Source organism: Salvelinus sp. IW2-2015, linkage group LG19 (assembly GCF_002910315.2).
Source record: "Salvelinus sp. IW2-2015 linkage group LG19, ASM291031v2, whole genome shotgun sequence".
Classification (NCBI taxonomy): Eukaryota; Metazoa; Chordata; class Actinopteri; order Salmoniformes; family Salmonidae; genus Salvelinus; species Salvelinus sp. IW2-2015.
Window position 1 is genome coordinate 1,127,387 of NC_036859.1, and position 20,228 is coordinate 1,147,614.

The 20,228-nt window shown below is 42.5% G+C and overlaps 1 protein-coding gene across 1 annotated transcript in view; it reads left to right on the forward strand.

Annotated features, from left to right (window-relative positions):
• LOC111979528 (excitatory amino acid transporter 5) overlaps window positions 1-13,702 on the forward strand; it is a 72,582-nt gene extending 58,880 nt beyond the window's left edge. Inside the window, exons 9-11 of the mRNA XM_024010123.2 lie at window positions 6,645-6,779; window positions 7,123-7,222; window positions 10,584-13,702. Coding sequence (XP_023865891.2) covers window positions 6,645-6,779; window positions 7,123-7,222; window positions 10,584-10,829 — 481 coding nt within the window. The 3' untranslated portion in view covers window positions 10,830-13,702. The remainder of the gene's footprint in view (window positions 1-6,644; window positions 6,780-7,122; window positions 7,223-10,583) is intronic.
• Window positions 13,703-20,228: the final 6,526 nt, after the last annotated feature.

A 20,228-nucleotide genomic window follows, 5' to 3' on the forward strand; every position in this document is an offset into this window, starting at 1 on the left:
TGTACCCAATGATTCTTGATAAATATAACTTAAATGCCTCATGASCTTACCCAATCAGAACCCAGAAATATAAGCTTGTTTTACTCCAATGTTTGTAAATAAAGTAAATGCAAACAAACACTATCTAGCCACAAAACATGGTTAAGGGCCCGATTCAATCAGATCCGCTTWAGCCGACRTCCACATAGCTTCTGTTTTGACGGTGCCGGATTGGAACTGGGWTAGAGCAGTCAAATCCACAAGCGGCTTCTGGCATTATACCTAAAGCGGACATTGCCATTGGCTACACGGAGTCTCATTAAGAGAAATCCCACGCAGCCTTGTTTGTAAGTTAGAACACTGGAATGTGAAAAGTAATCTACACCTTGATTAGGCGGATAGAAATCCTCATGATTTAGTTGAATGATTTTCCATTATTTCTATATAGCCTACACTTTCTCGTTGTACACTTTAACATGAGTGGGACGTGTGTGGCTTCGTGACAACGATCACAAGGGCGGCTGTTCACCGATTTGACAGCTCCAACACAGTTTCACCTCCGACACCACCAAGTCATCAGCTATGCAGGTGTCAGCTATCTCCGGTTAACGCTTGATCTGATTGAATCCAGGCCTAGAACTATCATTTTGATATATATACTCCATATCATGAATGGTCAGTCCTTGCATCTATGGCTCTGTCTATGCATTTTGAAAGTGGTGACATTTCTTCAGCCCCATCACAATAGCATTTTACAGAAACGGGCAGGGAGGGCGCTTTGTTATCGTTTCAACTGCAGAGTGCGCTTTAAAAAGGTTATTTGTAACTGAGCCGACATCTGCAGCGTTTGCCGTGAACGCGATCTCCACGAAGGATTTAAAAGACATATTGCTACGAGCGAAATTGGGAACACCGCCTTAGTATGAAAATGGATGCATGGGGCATCTGGATTACAATTGCAGACTGACTTATTAAACACGTAGAAAGTATTTAGGATTACAACACGTGATGTAAACAAATAGGTCAAAACCTGGAGAAATGTGGAAGATCCGATTTTTCGCAATGGAATTTCCTGGAATGACGGGGTGGAAAATACATGGTTGTCATATTGATTGCTTAAATCATCCAGTTATGTGTATTGTCTGTGCGGCTACATTTTATAGGCACCAATGATAAGCATGTGTTGAATTATTTTGTTCCAAAATAGCACCAAGGGTACAACAAATCTCTAGCTTTGCGTTTTGTGCCACACAGACATGTATCTGGTGTTACAGTTTTTAGGATGAATGAATGAATATTATGAGATATACTATAAATCAAACACGTAGATAGGAGCAGGCAGGCAGGCAGGCAGCGGCAGGCAGGCAGCAGGCAGGCAGGCATGCAGAAAGACAGACAGACAGACAGCAGACAGACAGACAGACAGACAGACAGACAGACAGACAGACAGACAGACAGACAGACAGACAGACAGACAGACAGACAGACAGACAGAACAGGCAGGCAGGCAGGCAGGCAGGCAGGCAGGCAGGCAGACAGACTAGCCAAGACCCCTCCTTCTCCACCACACCTGCGGGTGTAAAATGGCCTTGCTCTCCCCTAATTTAATGACATGTTAAACTGTAATAACATTAAGCAGACCTATCCTATCCTCCTCTACTCATCACAAACTGCTGCTTTCCAAAAGGAACCATATTCCCTATATAGTGCACTACTTTCGACCAGGGCCCAYAAGGCTTTGGTCAAAAGTAGTGCACTAGATTGGGAATAGGGTGCCTATTTGGACGCAGACCCGACTGTGGCCAGGCAGGCAGTAATCTCCTGGCAGTAAGACCCATATGACCTGTATTACTCAGCTCTCGTCRCGGCAGAGTTATCAGGAGGGTTTTTATATTATTTTGTAGCGTCCTTTTCCTGTGACGTTTGGCTGTTCTTAGCGGAGTACTGGTCAATCTGTAGGCTGTAGKGTCCAGGGCTCCAGAGATAGACTGTGTGTCAGAGTGTATGTCCTAAATGGYACCATGTTCCCATTATAGTGCACTACTTTTGACCAGGTTCCATAGGGCTCTTGTTAAAAGTAGTGCACTATGAAAGGAATAAGGTGCTATTTTCAACGCAGCATGTGTGTCAGTCAGTGTGTTCTCAGAGGCTTCCCAAACAGCGAGGCCAAACGGGACAGAAACTCAGCCATCGTGTCAAATATCAATTACTGTATCTGTATTTTTGTGTCTGTGTGGGTGCACRTAATATACAGTACGTGATGTGTATGACAGGATGACAGGTCAAGGATTAGTAGTAGGCCTGATTACCAACAATGACAAGACAGCCTACAGGGAGGAGGTGAGTTCCCTGGCAGAGTGGTGCCAGGAAAATAACCTCTCCCTCAACAAAATGAAGGAGCTGATCGTGGACTTCAGGAAAAAGCCGAGGGAGCACGCCCCTATCCACATTGACCTTTGGATTGGCCCCTAAGACCCTCAGAAACTTTTACAGATGCCCAATTGACAGACAAAGCTGGGACCGAGAGACTGATAAACAGCTTGTATCTCAAGGCCATCAGACTGTTAAATAGCCATCAATAACCGGCTACCACCCGGCTACTCAACCCTGCAGCTTAGCGGCTGCTGCCCTGTATACTGTACATAGATATGGAATCACTGGCCACTTTAGAAACGGAACACTAGTCACTTTAATAATGTTTACATACTGTTTAACTCATCTCATATGTGTATACTGTATTCTATTCTACTGGATTTAGTCAATGCCAACACTCCAACACGTCCTATTTCTTAATCCCATTCTTTTACTTTTAGATTTGTGTATTGTTGTTAATTGTTAGATGCTACTGCACTTTTGGAGCTAGGAACACAAGCATTTGTATGTGACCAATACATTTGATTTGATTTTGAAATTATTTATTGGTCAAATTCTATCAACACGTCACGCACCAAGAACCAATGGTTTCATTAGTCAGTCTGTCTTTCTTCCACTCTCTTGTTTTAGTTGTAACTATGTTTCGGCCCCTCGACCATCCGCTTAAGAAAAATCGGCTCACGGCTGAATGTAATTGGGGACCCTTGCCCTATGTACTGCATGCTGCATCCCAAATGGCACCCTATTCCCTATTCAGTGCAGTACTTTTGACCAGAGCCCAGTAGTGCACTGAATAGGGAATAGGGTGCTATTTGCAACCATGCAGTACATAGGGCAAGGGTCCCCAATTACATTCAGCCGTGAGCCGATTTTTCTTAAGTGGATGGTCGGCGGCCCGGAACATAGTTCTAAATAATTTGTACACTGCAAATTGACCGCAAGAATCCCAAACAGATATAACACTTAACAAAATCAGAATATTTTCAAACCTTGATTACAATAGGATACAATCACATATGCTTCTCTATTAAATGCATGGAATTACTTGGGAACAGATTTACTGTTGCTGCTACCGTCTCTTATGACCAAAAATTACTTCTGGACATCAGAAGAGTGATTACTCGCCTCGAACTGGAAGAAGCTTTATCCTTTAACGAGTCTGACGCAAATGATATACTGCTTTCTCGGGAACAGCCCCAAATCCCCATCATTTGCGTGAAAAAAAGACAGAGAAAAAGGGGGCGGAGGTCGGACTGCCTTCTGCAATCATTGCAAAATAAAGATTATCCTACCAACGGGACATTAAAAACTGTAATATCTTATGTTTCACCGAGTCGTGGCTGAACGACGACACGGATAATATAAAGCTGSCGGGATTTTCCATGCACCGGCAAAACAGAGAAGCTACGTCTGGTAAGACGAGGGGTGGGGGTGTTTGTCTTTTTGTCAATAACAGCTGGTGCGCGATGTCTAATATTAAAGAAGTCTCGAGGATTTGCTCGCCTGAGGTAGAGTACCTTATGATAAGCTGTAGACCACACTATCTACAAAGAGAGTTCTCGTCTATATTATTCATAGCCGTGTATATACTACCACCACAAACCGACGCTGACACTATGACCACACTYAACCAACTGTATAAGGCCATAAACAAACAAGAAAATGCTCATCCAGAAGCGGCGCTCCTAGTGGCAGGAGACTTTAATGCAGCAAACAAATCCGTTTTACCTCATTTCTACCAGCATGTCACATGTGCAACCAGAGGAAAAAAAATTCTAGACCACCTTTACTTCACACACAGAGATGCATACAAGTTCTCTCCATTTTGGCCAAACTCGTACTCAAATGATATCCTCTGTTCTGCTTACAAGCAAAAACTAAAGCAGGAGTACCAGTGACTCGCTCAATATGGAAGTGGTCAGATGAAGCGGATGCTACGCTACAGGACTGTTTTGCTAACACAGACTGGAATATGTTCTGGGATTCATCAATTGGCATTTGAGGTGTTTACACTGATCATTCGCTTCATCAATAAGTGCATCGCGACATTGGTCCCGTGACCGTGGTACATATCAAACCAGAAGCCATGAATTACAGGCAAAATCCGCATTGAGTTAAGGCTGAGCTGCCGCTTTCAAGGACTGGGAACTAATCCGGAGCTTATAAGAAAACCGCTATGCCTCAGATGAACCATCAAAACAAGCAAGTGTCAATACAGGATTAAAGATTGAATCCTACTACCAGGCTCTGACGCTCATAGGATGTGGCAGTACTTGAAAACTATTACAGACTACAAAGGGAAACAGACGCGGCTGCCCAGTGACCGAGCCTGCAAACGAGCTAAAAGCTTTTATGCTCGCTTCGAGGCAAGCAACCTGAAGCATGCATGAGAGACCAGCTGTTCTGCACACTGTGTGATAAAGCTCTGTTAGTTGATGTGAGCAAGACCTTTAAACAGGTCAACATTCACAAGCGTGGGGCCAGACAGGTTTCCAGGACGTATACTCAAAGCATGCACGGATCAACTGGCAATGTCTTCACTGACATTTTCAACCTCTCACTGACGAGTCTGTAATACCTACATGTTTCAAGCAGACCACCATAGTCCTGTGCCAAAGGAAGCGAAGGCAACCTGCCTAAATGATTACTCCCGTAGCACTCACGTCGGTAGCCTTAAGTGCTTTGAATGGCTGGTCATGGTCACATGAAAGCATCTCCCGCGATAACTAGACCCTCTCCAATTCACATACCGCCCAACAGATCCACAGATGACACATCTCTCACACATGCCTTTTCCCACTGGACAAAAGGAACACTATGTGCGAATGCTGTCATTGACTACAGCTCAGCGTTCACCTAGTGCCCACAAAGCTCATCACTAAGCTAAGAACCCTGGACTAAACACATCCCTCTGCAACTGGATCTGTACTTCCTGACTGGCACCCCAGGTGGTAGGGTAGGCAACAAACGAGGCCAGGGCCCTCAGGGGTGTGTACTTAGTCCCTCTGTACTCGTTCACCAACAACTACGTGGCTAAACACAACTCCAACACATCATTAAGTTTGCTGAACACAACACCGACAATGATGAGACAGCCTATAGGGAGGTCAGTGTGGTGCCAGACAACAACTCTGCCTCAATGTGAGCATGACAAAGGAGCTGATCATGGACTACAGGAAAAGGCGGGTCGAACAGGCCCCATTAACATCGACTGGGCTGTAGTGGAGCGATCGAGAGTTTCAAGTTCCTTGGTGTCCACATCGCCAACCAACTATTATGGTCCAACAAACCAAGACAGTCGTGAAGAGGGCACGTCACACCTTTTCTCTTCAGGAGACTGAAAAGATTTGGCATGGGTCCTCAGATCCTCAAAAGTTCTACAGCTACACATCGAGAGCATCCTGACCGGTTGCATCACCGCCTGGTATGGATGTCGCTTGCGTAGGCGCTACAGAGGGTAGTGCGTACGGCCCAGTATCATCAAGTTCCTGCCATCCAGGACCTGTATACTAGCCGGTGTCAGAGGAAAGCCTAAATTGTCAAGACTCCAGTCACCCAAGTATAGACTGTTTTCTCTGCTACCACATGACAAGCGGTACCGGAGAACCAAGTATAAGACAAAAGGCTCCTTAACAGCTTCTACCCCAAGCATAAGACAGCTGACAATTATAAAATGGCCACCAGACTATTTACATTGACCCCCACATTTGTTTTGTACACTGTTGCTACTCGTGTTTTTATCTAAGCATAGTCACTTCACCCATCTACCGCTCCATGTACAAATTACCTTGACTAACCTGTAGCCCCGCACATTGACTCGGTACCGGTACCGGTACCTCCTGTATATAGCCTCATTATTGTTATTTTAGTGTTATCATTTATAATTTTTTACTTTAGTTTATTTGGTAAACATTTTCTTAACTCTTTCTTGAACTGCACTGTTGGTTAAGGGCTTGTAAGTAAGCATTTCACGGTAAGGTCTACACTGTTGTTGTATTCAGCGCATGTGACAAATAAAGTTTGATTTGATTTGGTTCGAATCCAGGCTGTATCACATCCGGCTGTGATTGGGAGTCCCATAGGGTGGCGTACAATTGGCCCAGCGTTGTCTGGGTTTGGCCAGGGTAGGCCGTTATTGTAAATAAGAATTTGTTCTTAACTGACTTGCCTAGTTAGATAAAGGTTAAATTTAAAAAAAACAATACTAAAATTGGGAGGTGTTGGACACTRTACAGATTTGTGCTAATACAGTTAAGGTCACTGGTTTAATTTCCTCTCTCTCCTGRTCCCAGTATCACAGCCACAGCTGCCAGTATTGGTGCAGCTGGAATTCCGCAGGCAGGACTGGTCACCATGGTGATCGTGCTAACCTCAGTGGGCCTGCCCACTGATGACATCACACTCATCATTGCTGTGGATTGGGCRTTGTAAGTACACAACGCTTCTGTTTGATCTTCACCCCCAGTTTCAATTTATGTCTAGACATAATAAAGTTAAGCCTAAGCAAAGTTTGCCGTATTTTACATAGTCAATCAAAAAGTAGTCTTATAGGATCATGTTATTAAAAATAACATTGTACTGAGATATTACGACAAGTTGATTTTAAAATATATAACAAAGTGATCTCAATATGTCACAAAAACTGTGATACTGTAATGTGTTACTAGTGCTCTCACAACACTACTAGACTGTAGCTGCAGTGTGTGTGCAGTGCACCAACAGAGCCTCCCACCACCACCAAGACAGCTGAATCTCCATTTTGTGTTCCAGAGACCGTTTCAGGACCATGGTCAACGTGATGGGAGACGCTTTGGCCACAGGGATCATGGCTCACATCTGTAGAAAAGATTTTGTCAAGGAGGGAGAGCAGGTGAGAGAAACTCTGTTACTCAATATGCATTGCACCGTGCTCGACACTCTCATGCTCCGAGTGCATTCTCCGAGGAAGTTCTCTTGAGTACGTTCTTGTGAGGACGAGAATGTGGAGAACGCATAAAACATGACATTTGAGAAGCACTTGCACTCTCCCTACTGTATTACCTCAAGCTGCACCTCCCCATTCACTGAACCAAAGAAGATATACACAACGCAAACGTTTTACTTCAAAACTATCAGCTAGCTATCTACAGAGCACTGGGAAAGTATTCAGACCCTTTGACTTTTTCCACATTTTGTTACATTACAGCCTTATTTTAAAATCCTCATCAATCTACACACAATACCCCAAAATGACAAAGTGAAAANTGTAGCTGCAGTGTGTGTGCAGTGCACCAACAGAGCCTCACACCACCACCAAGACAGCTGAACCTCCATTTTGTGTTCCAGAGACCGTTTCAGGACCATGGTCAACGTGATGGGAGACGCTTTGGCCACGGGGATCATGGCTCACATCTGTAGAAAAGATTTTGTCAAGGAGGGAGAGCAGGTGAGAGAAACTCTGTTACTCAATATGCATTGCACCGTGCTCCACACTCTCATGCTCCGAGTGCATTCTCCGAGGAAGTTCTCTTGAGTACGTTCTTGTGAGGACGAGAATGTGGAGAACGCATAAAACATGACATTTGAGAAGCACTTGCACTCTCCCTACTGTATTACCTCAAGCTGCACCTCCCCATTCACTGAACCAAAGAAGATATACACAACGCAAACGTTTTACTTCAAAACTATCAGCTAGCTATCTACAGAGCACTGGGAAAGTATTCAGACCCTTTGACTTTTTCCACATTTTGTTACATTACAGCCTTATTTTAAAATCCTCATCAATCTACACACAATACCCCAAAATGACAAAGTGAAAAGAGGTTTTTAGAAATTCTTGCAAATTTATTACAAATAATAAACAGGAATAGCTTATTTACGTAAGTATTCAGACCCTTTGCTATGATACTCTAAATTGAGCTCATGTGCTTCCTGTTTCCATTGATCATCCTTGAGATGTTTCTACAACTTGATTGGACCTGGCGCCATCCCTACGGTGAAACATGGTGGAGGCAGCATCATGCTGTGGGGATGTTTTTCAGTGGCAGGGACTGGGAGACTAGTCAGGATCGAGGGAAAGATGAACAAAGCAAAGTACAGAGAGATCCTTGATGAAAACATGCTCCAGAGTGCTCTGGGCCTCAGACTGGGGCGAAGTTGGACAGGGCTAGAAAGCCTATAGGGCTCCGCTCTACTCATATACAGTAGCTCTGCATGGGTAAAATCAGAGGGGAAGCCAAACCAGAAGAAAAAAAACATATTACAATCTATTTTGTGATACTTGTGTTGTTTGCTCTATAACCCATTCGTCCATACGCCACTGTGATATACAATAACGYCTTGACAACAAAAAGACAGTCACACAGTGGCGGCAGATGAGCTAAATGCCTTTTATGCTCTCTTCAAGGCAAGCAACACTCCRCCGTGCATGAGAGCACCAGCTGTTCATGACAACTGTGTGATTATGTTCTCCGTAGCCGATGTGAGTAAGCCCTTGAAACAGGTCAACATTCACAAGGCAGCAGGGCCAGACGGATTACCATGACGTGTACTTAGAGCATGCGCTGACCAACTGGCAAGTGTCTTCACTGACATTTTCAGCCTCTCCCTGACCGAGTCTGTAATACCGAGTCTGTAATGTACCCACGTGTTTCCCAGAAACCCTAGACCCACTCTAATTTGCATACCGCCCTAACAGATCCACAGATGATGCAATCTCTACTACACTCCACAGTCAGCTCAGTGTTCAACACCATWGTGCCCTCAAAGCTCATCACTAAGCTAAGAACCCTGGGACTAACCACCCCATTGATATTGACWGGGCTGTAGTGTAGTGGATCGAGAGCTTCAATTTCCTTGGAGTCCATGTCACTAACAAACTATTATGGTCCAAACACACCAAGATAGTCGTGAAGAGGGCACGACAATGCCTATTCCCGCTCAGGACACTGAAAAGATTTGGCATGGGTCCTTAGATCCTCTAAAAGTTATACAGCTTCACCGTTGAGAGCATCCTGACTGGTTGTATCACCACTCGATATGGCAACTGCTCGGCATCCAACCGCAAGACCCTACAGAGGGTAGTGCGTATGGCCCAGTACATCATTGGGGCCAAGCTTTTTGCCATCCAGAACCTCTATACCAGGTGGTGTCAGAGGAAGGCCCTAAAAACTCAACGAAGTAATAGACTGTTTCTCTACTACCGCACAGCAAGCGGTACTGGAGAGCCAAGTCTAGGTCCAAAAGGCTCCTAAACAGCTTCTACCCCCAAGCCATAAGACTGCTAATCAGTTAATCAAATTGCTAACCAGAGTATTTGCATTGACCCCCTTTTTCATGCTGCTACTATCTATGCATAGTTACTTTATCTCTATCTACAGTACCAGTCAAAGGTTTAGACACACCTACTCTTTCAAGGGTTTTTCTTTATTTTTACTATTTTCTACATTGTAGAATAATAGTGAAGACATCAAAACTATGAAATAACGTAGTAACCAAAAACGTGTTAAACAAATCAAAACATATTTTATATTCTTCAAAGTAGCTACCCTTTGCCTTGATGACAGCTTTGCACACTCTTGGAATTATCTCAACCAGCTTCATGAGGTATTCACCTGGAATGCATTTCAATGAACAGGTGTGCCTCATTAAATGTTAATTTGTGGAATTTCTTTCCTTCTTAATGCATTTGAGCCAATCAGTTGTGTTGTGAAAAGGTAGGGGTGGTAAACAGAATATCGCTGTCATCAAGACAAAGGGTGGCTACTTTGAAGAATCTTAAATATAAAATGTTTTGATTTGTTTAACAATTTTTGTTTTTGCAATCAGACTGGATTTATTAGGGAATTACCCTCTTACTCAAATATTTAATCTTCTCAATTATATTTTCACTCCATCTCCCTCAACTAAACCTGATTAGTTTCCTAATTTCTCTGGACACAATACAAATATTAGATCAGGTACAGTAGTCACTGCCACAGCTATTTGTTTTGCACAGGGAATTATCATTTTGGCTATGCAGACATGTTGTTATGAGATAAAAGAACATTAAAACAAAGTTTAAATTGCAGCTTACAATATATCCAAGTGTGTTGGCCATTTAAATGTKTTTTTTTTTGTACCTCCCATTGCATCCTGACATTTCAACCAGCAGTGGACCTATCCATTTCTTTTGCATAGGGAATTCTTTGCTTTAGCACAAATTCATGGATTGGTTCCTTCTTCTACCTCCCGTTGTCTTYTACCCCCTTCAGGTACCTTTGATCTGCGAGACCAAGCCCATGATCAGCATCCAGCAGATGACGTACCAGAAGAATGGTGTGTACCAGCCCCCTCCCTGCGGACCGGAGGGCCCGGACGTGGCTCGTCTGTTGCAGCTGGAGGAGGGSGTACGGCCGGAGCAGAGGAAGAGGAACCCCCTCGCTCCCCAACACAAGAGGGAGCACAAGGACAAGGACCACTGCTCCATCGACATGAATGGCCTGGAGACCAACGTATAGACATAGTTATCATTGAGCTGCATCCTGATTCGTCACACTTCTCCCAAAGAGTGCATTTGCACACTCCCCGCCGTGGATCTAATAATGGTGGATCTAACAACTCCCTCCAGCCAATTCTTAGCCGAAACCAATCCTACGCTTTTAAATCCATGATGAGAAGTGGGAAAATGCATACTTTGGAAAAAGTGTGGAGTAACTGAATGGAGCCAGTATCATAGCTACAGGGGRGAGAGGGAGAGAGGAAGGACTGACTAACTGCACCGGGACGACCAACCCGACCCTTGCTGGCACATTATGGCCCACTGTGGATGCAATTCAGAGGATGTGTAAAGAAAATACGATTTTCTACATTACGTATATTACGACCCACTATGATTGTGTATATTTTTGTGTATATATTTACAAGACTTATTATACTATGCACCAGCAGCAGAGTGATATGGTGGGAGACATTCTATACATTGAGACATTCTATATGATGAGACATTCTATATGAAGTGCAAACATTCTATTTATTGAGGAGACATTCTCTATGATGAGGAGACATTTCATACAATGAGAAGACATTTTACACAGTTTATTACTACAGCCAGTAAATCATGTGGCCGTGGCTTGCTATATAAAGCAGGCAGACAGGCATCGAGGCATTCAGTTACTGTGACCTAAGCGACTGAGCGTAGTATTATTGTCGGTGCCAGGCACACCGGCTCCAGTACCTCAGAAATGGACAAACTGCTGGGCTTTTCACGCACAACAGTGTCTAGGGTTTACCGAGAATGGTGCAACAAACAAAAAACATCCAGTCAATGGCAGGCAGTCCAATGGACAAAAACATCTTGTTGATGAGAGGTCGAAGGAGAATGGCAAGAATCGTGCAAGCTAACAGGCGGGCCACAAACAGGCAAATAACTGTGCAGCGCAACAGTAGTGTGCAGAACAGCATCTCGGAAGGCGCAACTCGTCAGTCCTTGCCACAGATGGGCTGTTGCAGCAGACGAACACACCGGGTTCCACTCATATCAGCTAAAAACAAGAAGAGTCTCCAGTGGGCAYGCMATCACCAACACTGGACAATTGAGGAGTGGAAAAACAGTGTCTGGTCCGATGAATCCCGGTTCCTGTTGAGTCATGCTGATGGCAAAGTCAGGATTTGGCTTAAGCAAGCATGAGTCCAAATCAAATCAAATCAAATTGTATTGGTCACATACACGTGTTTATCAGATGTTATTGCGGTTGTAGCGAAATGCTCGTGCTTCTAGCTCCGACAGTGCAGCAACATCTAACAAGTAATATCTAACAATTACACAACACATATCCAATGCACACAAATCTAGTAAAGGAATTAAGAATATAAAAATGGAYGGACAAGCAATGTCCATGGCCCCATCCTGCCTGGTGTCAATTGTGCAAGCTGGTGGCGGTGGTATAATAGTGTGGGGAATGTTTTCCTGGCACACATTAAGTCCCTTCATACCAATTGACCAACATTTCCACGCCCCAGATAATTCAGGCTGTTCTGGAGGCAAAGGGGGGTCCGACCCGGTCCTAGATGGGTGTACCTAATAAACTGACGGGTTTACCTAGTATATGACAAGTATCAGGAGACAGAAGGGATAATGAAGAACTGTGGGAAACTTCAGAGAGGGCTTGGGGTTCTGTGGACCTGTGGATGATGACAGGACATCTAAACTTGAGCTTTGGCCTTCCATCTTCACCTTAGTTAATCAACGCCCCCCTCACAGTGGATGTGTGAGTCTGTGAATGTGAAAAAACACTCTCCCTACATAGACAATGCTTGTGGACTATGGACAAAGAGGAAGTGTACATTTCATTTTTTTTTTTAAGATATTATAAATTAAATGTTGCCTCTAAACCCCCACATGGGATTATGGATATTTCAGGCTAATTGGTTAGGCTTATATACTAAGCAGATTACTCTGACAATCATCATTGGAGGTTATTTGTAAAACTTTACAGCTAAGGTAAAATCTAGAATCCGTTTTTTTAATCTCCACATCTGAAACAAAAGGGATACATAGGCAATCTAAACGTTTTATTTCACTGAGAGTCTGGTCGGTATATTTACACTGGCTGTTAAGTTTTCTGAAGACCTCTTTTATTGATATCTAGAATGGCTTTTCAAGACATTCGTGTTCACATTCAACAGAGAAGGGATCTACAGAACTCAAATACACTCTACTCTGCTCTTCCTCAGCAGACTGACCCATATTGCATCTCTCTCACTGATTTCAACCTTTTGATACCTTTTCTCCTTAAAATGTCCTTCCCATTATCTTCTTTGCCTTTTTATCCCCTTAAACAAGKCAGTACACAACCGCCTCATATATGGGTGACTGGCATGATGGAAACGATTGTTGTGTACCAAACAGCATCCTATTCTCTATACAGCRCACTATATACGGTAGGGAATAGGATGCCATTTGGGGGACACACAATGACAGAGACAGGTATGTGTAAGAGCCATACTGCTCCGGGAGGTGTTAACAGTTGTTGAAACATTTCTAGAGTGTCARGTTCTTTGCACCCACCCTAGTCCCTCTTTGCCTTAAAGTACRAAGGAGAAGCATGTGGGGAGATAATACAGTATGGGTACACCACAAAACATATGGGGGTACACCTAATACATTCAAGGCAAGAGCAGCAAGCTGCAACAAAACAACCRCAGGCCATACTCTGAACTTCGCTTCATATGTACATATATTTATTTTAAAAGTGAAAAAGCAGTTTGTATAAACATACAGTATCACTCAACAGGCACCATTCTATCTTTGTTATGAAATGAACAATTATTAAATGTTTCATCTAGTCCAATTGCACTAGATGTTTTTCTGTATAAAAAAAGGCAAAAAAGGCAAAAAATTAAAAAATATATTGTAAGGAAACACTAATACAMATTTTATTGAACTGTGGTGTGTAGTGTGTTTTGATTGTCTGATGAGTTGGTTTTCTTATTTGAAACCTGTATTTTTGGATTGCTAGTTGGATTTTTGGAGTTTCATTTTCACAAAAAAACATATTTGGCACCTTATGGTGAACAAAAAGACAGGAAATTTAAAGGGTTCAAAGTAGACCCAGAACACAAAAGCCACACAGGAAACTTGCAAAACACTTTAAATGCTCCTCCAATGGATCTATCAGATCTGTGCTAGCCCGCCACCCGCATAGTGGTTGTTTTGGCGCTGTCTCGGCATTTTATCTAAAGGGGACATTTCCATTGCCTTGTTTACAAGTTCGAGCACTGGAATATGAGATGTAATGTAATCTACACCTCGATTAGGCTGATAGAAATATTCATCATTTTGTTTAATGATTTTCCTTTTGAGTGTCATTATTTCTATATAGCCAAAGCTTTCTCATTCTGAACTTCTAACACGAGTGGGACAGGTGTGACAATGACCACATGAGCAGCTGCTCACCGATTTGACGCAGTTACACCTGTGGGCTATCGCTTGTTACCGCTTGATCGGATTGAATCTAGGCCATAGTTACTAATCTATCAATCTATAGCAACCATTTGATGTACAGCACATGGCCCACCGCCTCAAAGAGAGATAAGATAAGCTCCTGTTTGACATGGTTTTCAATAGTCAAAAGTAGTGCAYGACAGTGGTGGAAAAAGTACACAGTTGTCATACTTGAGAAAAAGTAAAGATACCTTAGTAGAAAATTACTCCAAGTATAAGTCACCCAGTAAATTCCAATTGGAGTAAAATAATTTGGTTTTAAAAATACTTAAAAAGTGTCAAAAGTAAATGTAATTCCTAAAATATTCCTAAGTATTAAAAGTAAAAGTATAAATCAATTCAAATTCCTTATAATTTACGAATAGCCAGGAGCACGCTCCAACACGGACATAATTTACAAACAAAGCATGTGTTCAGTGAGTCCGCCAGATCAAAAGCAGTAGGGATAACCAGTGATGTTCTATTGATGCAGTGCCTTCAGAAAGTATTCAGACCCCCTTTCCACATTGTTACGTTACAGCCGTATTCTTAAATTGATTAAGTCGTTTTTTCCCTCAATCTATACACAATACCCCATAATGACAAAGCAAAAACAGGTTTTTGACATTTTTGCTAATTTGAAAAAAATATAAAACTGAAATATGACAAAAGCAAATCAGACCATTAACTGAGTACTTAACTGAGTACTTTGCACCTTTGGCAACGATTACAGCCTCGAGTCTTCTTGGGTATGACACTACAAGCTTGGCACACCTCTATTTGGGGRGTTTCTCCYATTCTTCTCTGCAGATCCTCTCAAGTTCTGTCAGGTTGGATGGGAGTGTTGCTGCACAGCTATTTTCAGGTCTCTCCAGAGATGTTCGATTGGGTTCAAGTCTGGGCTCTGGCTGGGCCACTCAGGGACATTCAGAGACTTGTCCCGAAGCCACTCCTGCGTAGTCTTTGCTGTGTGCTTAGGGTAGTTTTCCTGTTGGAAGGTGAACCTTCGCCCCAGTCTGAGGACCTGAGCACTATGGAGCAGGTTTTCATCAAGGATCTCTCTGTATTTTGTTCTCTTCATCTTTGCCTCGATCCTGACTAGTCTCCCAGTCCCTGCCGCTGAAAAACATCCCCACAGCATGATGCTGCCACCACCATGCTCACCGTAGGGATGGTGCCCGGGTTTCCTCCAGATGTGACGCTTGGCATTCATRYCACATAGTTCAATCTTGGTTTCATCAGACCAGAGAATCTTGTTTCTCATGGTCTGAGAGTCTTTAGGTGCCCTTTGGCTGTCATGTGCCTTTTACTGAGGAGTGGCTCCAATCTCAAGGATTATCAATGGAAACATGATGGACCTGAGCTCAATTTTGAATCTCATAGCAAAGGGTCTGAATACTTAAGGTATTTCTGTTTTTAAAGTTTAATAACTCATTATGGGGTATTATTTAATCCATTTTAGAATAAGTCTAATGTAACAAAATATGTAAAATGTCAAGTGGTCTGAATAATTTCAGAAGGCACTGTAAGCGTGTGAATTAGACCATTTTCATTTCCTGCTAAGCATTCAATGTAACGAGTACTTTTGGGTGTCAGGGAAAACGTATGGAGTAGAAAGTACATCATTTTGTTTAGGAATGTAGTGAAGTAAAAGTTGTCAAAAATATAAAGAGTAAAGTACAGATACCCCAAAAAACGTACTTTCAAGTATTTTCACTGAAGTACTTTACATCACTGGTGCACTATAGAGAATAGGGGGCCATTTGTGATGCAGCCCAAACCCACACGAGAGTCCTCAGGAGTATTTAAGGGATTCCCTTAGTCTTAACATCAGCCTGCCCTGCTCCCAGATCACATCCCACTAGTTACCCTTATCTTTTATACGTTAATGTTCAGGAGCCATAAGTCTGGTGGCCCGGGACTGGGAGGATGGACTAAACAGTGACTAAGCCCGGCCAAACGGCCACAGCAGCTGCTAAATGCCACCAGTGCCACCAAGGAGGGGTGTAGGAAAATATTAAGACCCCAGGCTGTATCTGGCATAAAGTGCAGACCAGTGGGGATGGGAGCCAACAGGGACAGGTCTGGATCAGCTTAAAATGTCAAATGTAAAAATCCACAAGAAAAAGAAAAAAAAAGTAGGGCATCATGAGATGAATGTACAAAAAGACAATTACAAAAGCATCTGAAGGCATCTAGAATTTGTTATAATTTGGATCATCTGGAAACATTGCTTTTTGTTTTGTTTTGTTTTGTTCTGTTTGTTTTGTTTTCCCTAAAAGCCTCAAAGGCTTAGGCTGGGATTCAAYCAATTACAGATAGTGGGTTTCCAGAAACCCAGGAGAAACATTTTATTTTTCAGAGAAAAATATAATCCTCCAAAGAGGTGTAAGAACAATTGTAAACTGGGTGGTTCGAGCCCTGAATGCTGATTGGCTGACAGCAGTGGTATATCAGACTGTATACCACGGGTATGACAAAACATTTATTTTTTACCTCTAATTAGGTTGGTAACCAGTTTATAATAGCAATAAGGCACCYCTGGGGTTTGTGATATATAGCCAATATACCACGGCTAAGGGCCGTGTCAAGGCACTCCGCGTTGCGTCGTGCTAAAGTATACAACAGATGCACAAAGAAACCTTGATATAAATCCTCTTAAGGATCAGACCCTTTTTTTCAATTTTCGCCAAAAATGACATACCCAAATCTAACTGCCTGTAGCTCAGGACCTGAAGCAAGGATATGCATATTCTTCATACCGTTTGAAAATAAACACTTTTTTTGTTTGTGGAAATGTGAAATTAATGTAGGAGAATATAACACAACAGATCTGGTAAAAGATAATAAACAAAAAAAACATGCATTTTCCAAAAATGTTTTAGTACATCATCTTTGAAATGCAAGAGAAAGGCCATARTATAATATTGCAGTTTAGACGCAATAAAGATTTTGGCCACTAGATGACAGCAGTGTGTGTGCAGCGTTCCAGATTGATCCAGTAAAGCATTGCAATACTGCACAGTATTTTGTATGTCTGCCCAAACGTTCCGAAGAGTGAGTATAAAGAGATGAGAAGAGGTGAGAGAGGGGTCAGAGAGAGGTGAGAAGAGAGAAGGTGCATAAATGTAGTTAGAATCTTGAGACAGGTTGATTTCTCAACGAATTTTCAAGTACATAATCTATTTCAAAGATTGAGACAGAGACACAGAGAACGAGACAGAGACAGAGACAGAGAGACACAGAGACAGAGAGACACAGAGACACAGAGACAGGGAGACAGGGAGACACAGAGACAGAGAGAGAGACACAGAGACACAGAGACACAGAAAGGCAGAGATAAACACAGGAAAGCATCAAGAGTGAGTATAAAGAGATGAGAAGAGGTGAGAGAGGGGTCAGAGAGAGGTGAGAAGAGAGAAGGTGCATAAATGTAACATATGGCAGGAGTTCCAGAGCTGAGAGCCTATCAGCCAATCACAGCTTGGCTTTGGCTGGTGTCAGCTGTAGACTCTGGAGCTTCATGGCCATGCCCATGTTCCCCGTGATCTTCAGCTTGCCCTGGAAGAACGCCTGCAGTTTAAATTTTTAGAAGAGACTGGAGGTCAGATCTACTTTTAGTATTTCAAAGGTGGGAAAGTGGCTGTGGACAGGAGCTGTGGCTGTGTCCAAAATGGCAACATATTCCCTATATAGTGTACACTGCTCAGGCTCAGAGGTTTAAAGGGTTCAGGTTACCCAGTTGCAGGATTAATACGKTACCTTGAAAACTGGGACACCAACAGGGGACGTATCAAAATAAAATGGACAGAGAGGACAGAGAGGAGAGGGATGGGGAGGGGAGAAGAAGGGAGGGTGGTGGGAGTGAGAAAGAGGAGAGGGAGAAGGTGGGGAAGAGGTTCAGATAAAAACCCAGCACTGCAGAAAAGGTGATACAGGATTAATGGTCCAGTCCTAAATCCACCCTTTTAAACAACCATTCAATTACATGGTTCATCCCAGAGAAATTGAGTGACTGTACGTTTGTGTGCGTGTGTGTATTGTTTTTTAAAAGTTTTTCCAACCCCTTCTATTCTGTTTACTTCTGAATTTCAGACATTTTCAGGGGGGGAAATCGAGGGGACAACAGAACTCACAAAAAACAAAGTCAAGTGTTGCTGAGAGGACAAGTTAAACCAAATAACTAAATTCCACTGGGCCCCCAGGCATGGGTGGGTGGGGTAGTATCACCTAGTTCTGGCCTGGGTACAAAGGTTAGACTGAAAAACACCCACTTTATCTGCCCAGAAACTTCCACCATCACTAATCACATTCTTCCCCTGTTGAATTTCTACCCTCTTCATATTGTTGTTTTTGTATCAATGGTGAAAAGTTGGATTGGAAAACACCCACCTGCTGTAAACTTCTGTGTTATACATTTTATTTCCCCACTGTTTAATTTCCCTTCCTCTCTCGACTCCACAATGTCAGACAATAAAACCTGGGAATTAGTTTTGTCCACCAGCCARCCTGATGATGAGGTTAGTTCAATAGGAGCAGGAGACGGGTCATGGGCTGCATAGACATCGCCTCTCTGAAGACTTCATAAGTATTTCAATAATTTTGAGACCAAACCTGGCCTGTTATTCTACCTCTGGTACCTGGTGCCACTTGACCTCCGATATTTAAACACTTTCTGTCTTTGTCAGATGAAGACGGGTGATTGCCAAGTGCTTGAGGACACTCACACTGTTTTCTGTAGTTTGTTGAGTTTGTGTGTAATGTACATAGGTGGAAGAAGTACCCAATTGTCATACTTGAGTAAAAGTAAAGATACCTTAATAGAAAATGACTGAAGTAAAAGTCACCCAGTAAAATACTAGTTGGGTATTTTTTTTWAAGTATTTGGTTTTAAATATACTTACGTATCAAAATAAAATGTAATTGCAACATTTTTAAATATACTTACGTATCAAAATAAAATGTAATCGCAAAAATATACTTAAGTTTCAAAAGTCTAAATAATTGTACATTTCTTATGTTAACCAAACCAGATGGCACCCTTCTTGTTTTTTTGTTTTTTTTACGGATAGCCAGGGGCACACCAACACTCAGACATAATTTACAAACGATGCGTGTTTTTAATGAGTCCGCCAGATCAGAGGCAGTAGGGATGACCAGGGATGTTCTCTGATAAGTGTGTGAATTAGGCAACGTTCGTGTCATGCTAAGCATTTAAACTTCTTAGGGATAGCCCCCYTTTTTTCTATTTTCGCCTAAATGACATACCCAAATCTAACTGCCTGTAGCTCAGGCCCTGAAGCAAGGATATGCATTCTATTAGTACCATTTGAAAGGAAACACTTTGAAGTTTGTGGAAATGTGAATTGAATGTAGGAGAATATAACACAACAGATCTGGTAGAAGAAAATACAAAGAAAAAAACAACCAGCCTTTTTCTACCACCATCTTTGAAATGCAAGAGAAAGGTAATAGCCATCAATCTGGTTGTAATTCCGATAGTGTTCACAAGATAGAAGCAGTGTATGTGCAAAGTTTCAGATGGATAACTTGAAAAATGAGTGAACAGCAAGACTGTGTGTCAAGTCCCCAGGTACATTTGAGCAAATCGTGAATGAGACATTCGCATTCATATTCAATTTTTCTGCAAGAATATCGTCATATCTGTATACTTGGACTTTGATTTAGCTTTCCAAGTATTAGTAGCCATACTATAAGTTCAACATTTGCAAAACAACCGGTTTTCATGACTTCATAACTCTGAATATTCTTATACGTTGTGTCCAAAAGGAAAAGGCATGCTGTTGCAAAAGATTAGCACCTACATTTTGCAACCGAGACGGGGTTCCCGGATACTCCCGTAAAGCGCAGCTCATTGACTATCTAGCTAGCTTTGTTTGACMCCGATTGGTGCTTATTTAACTAAGATGCAGTC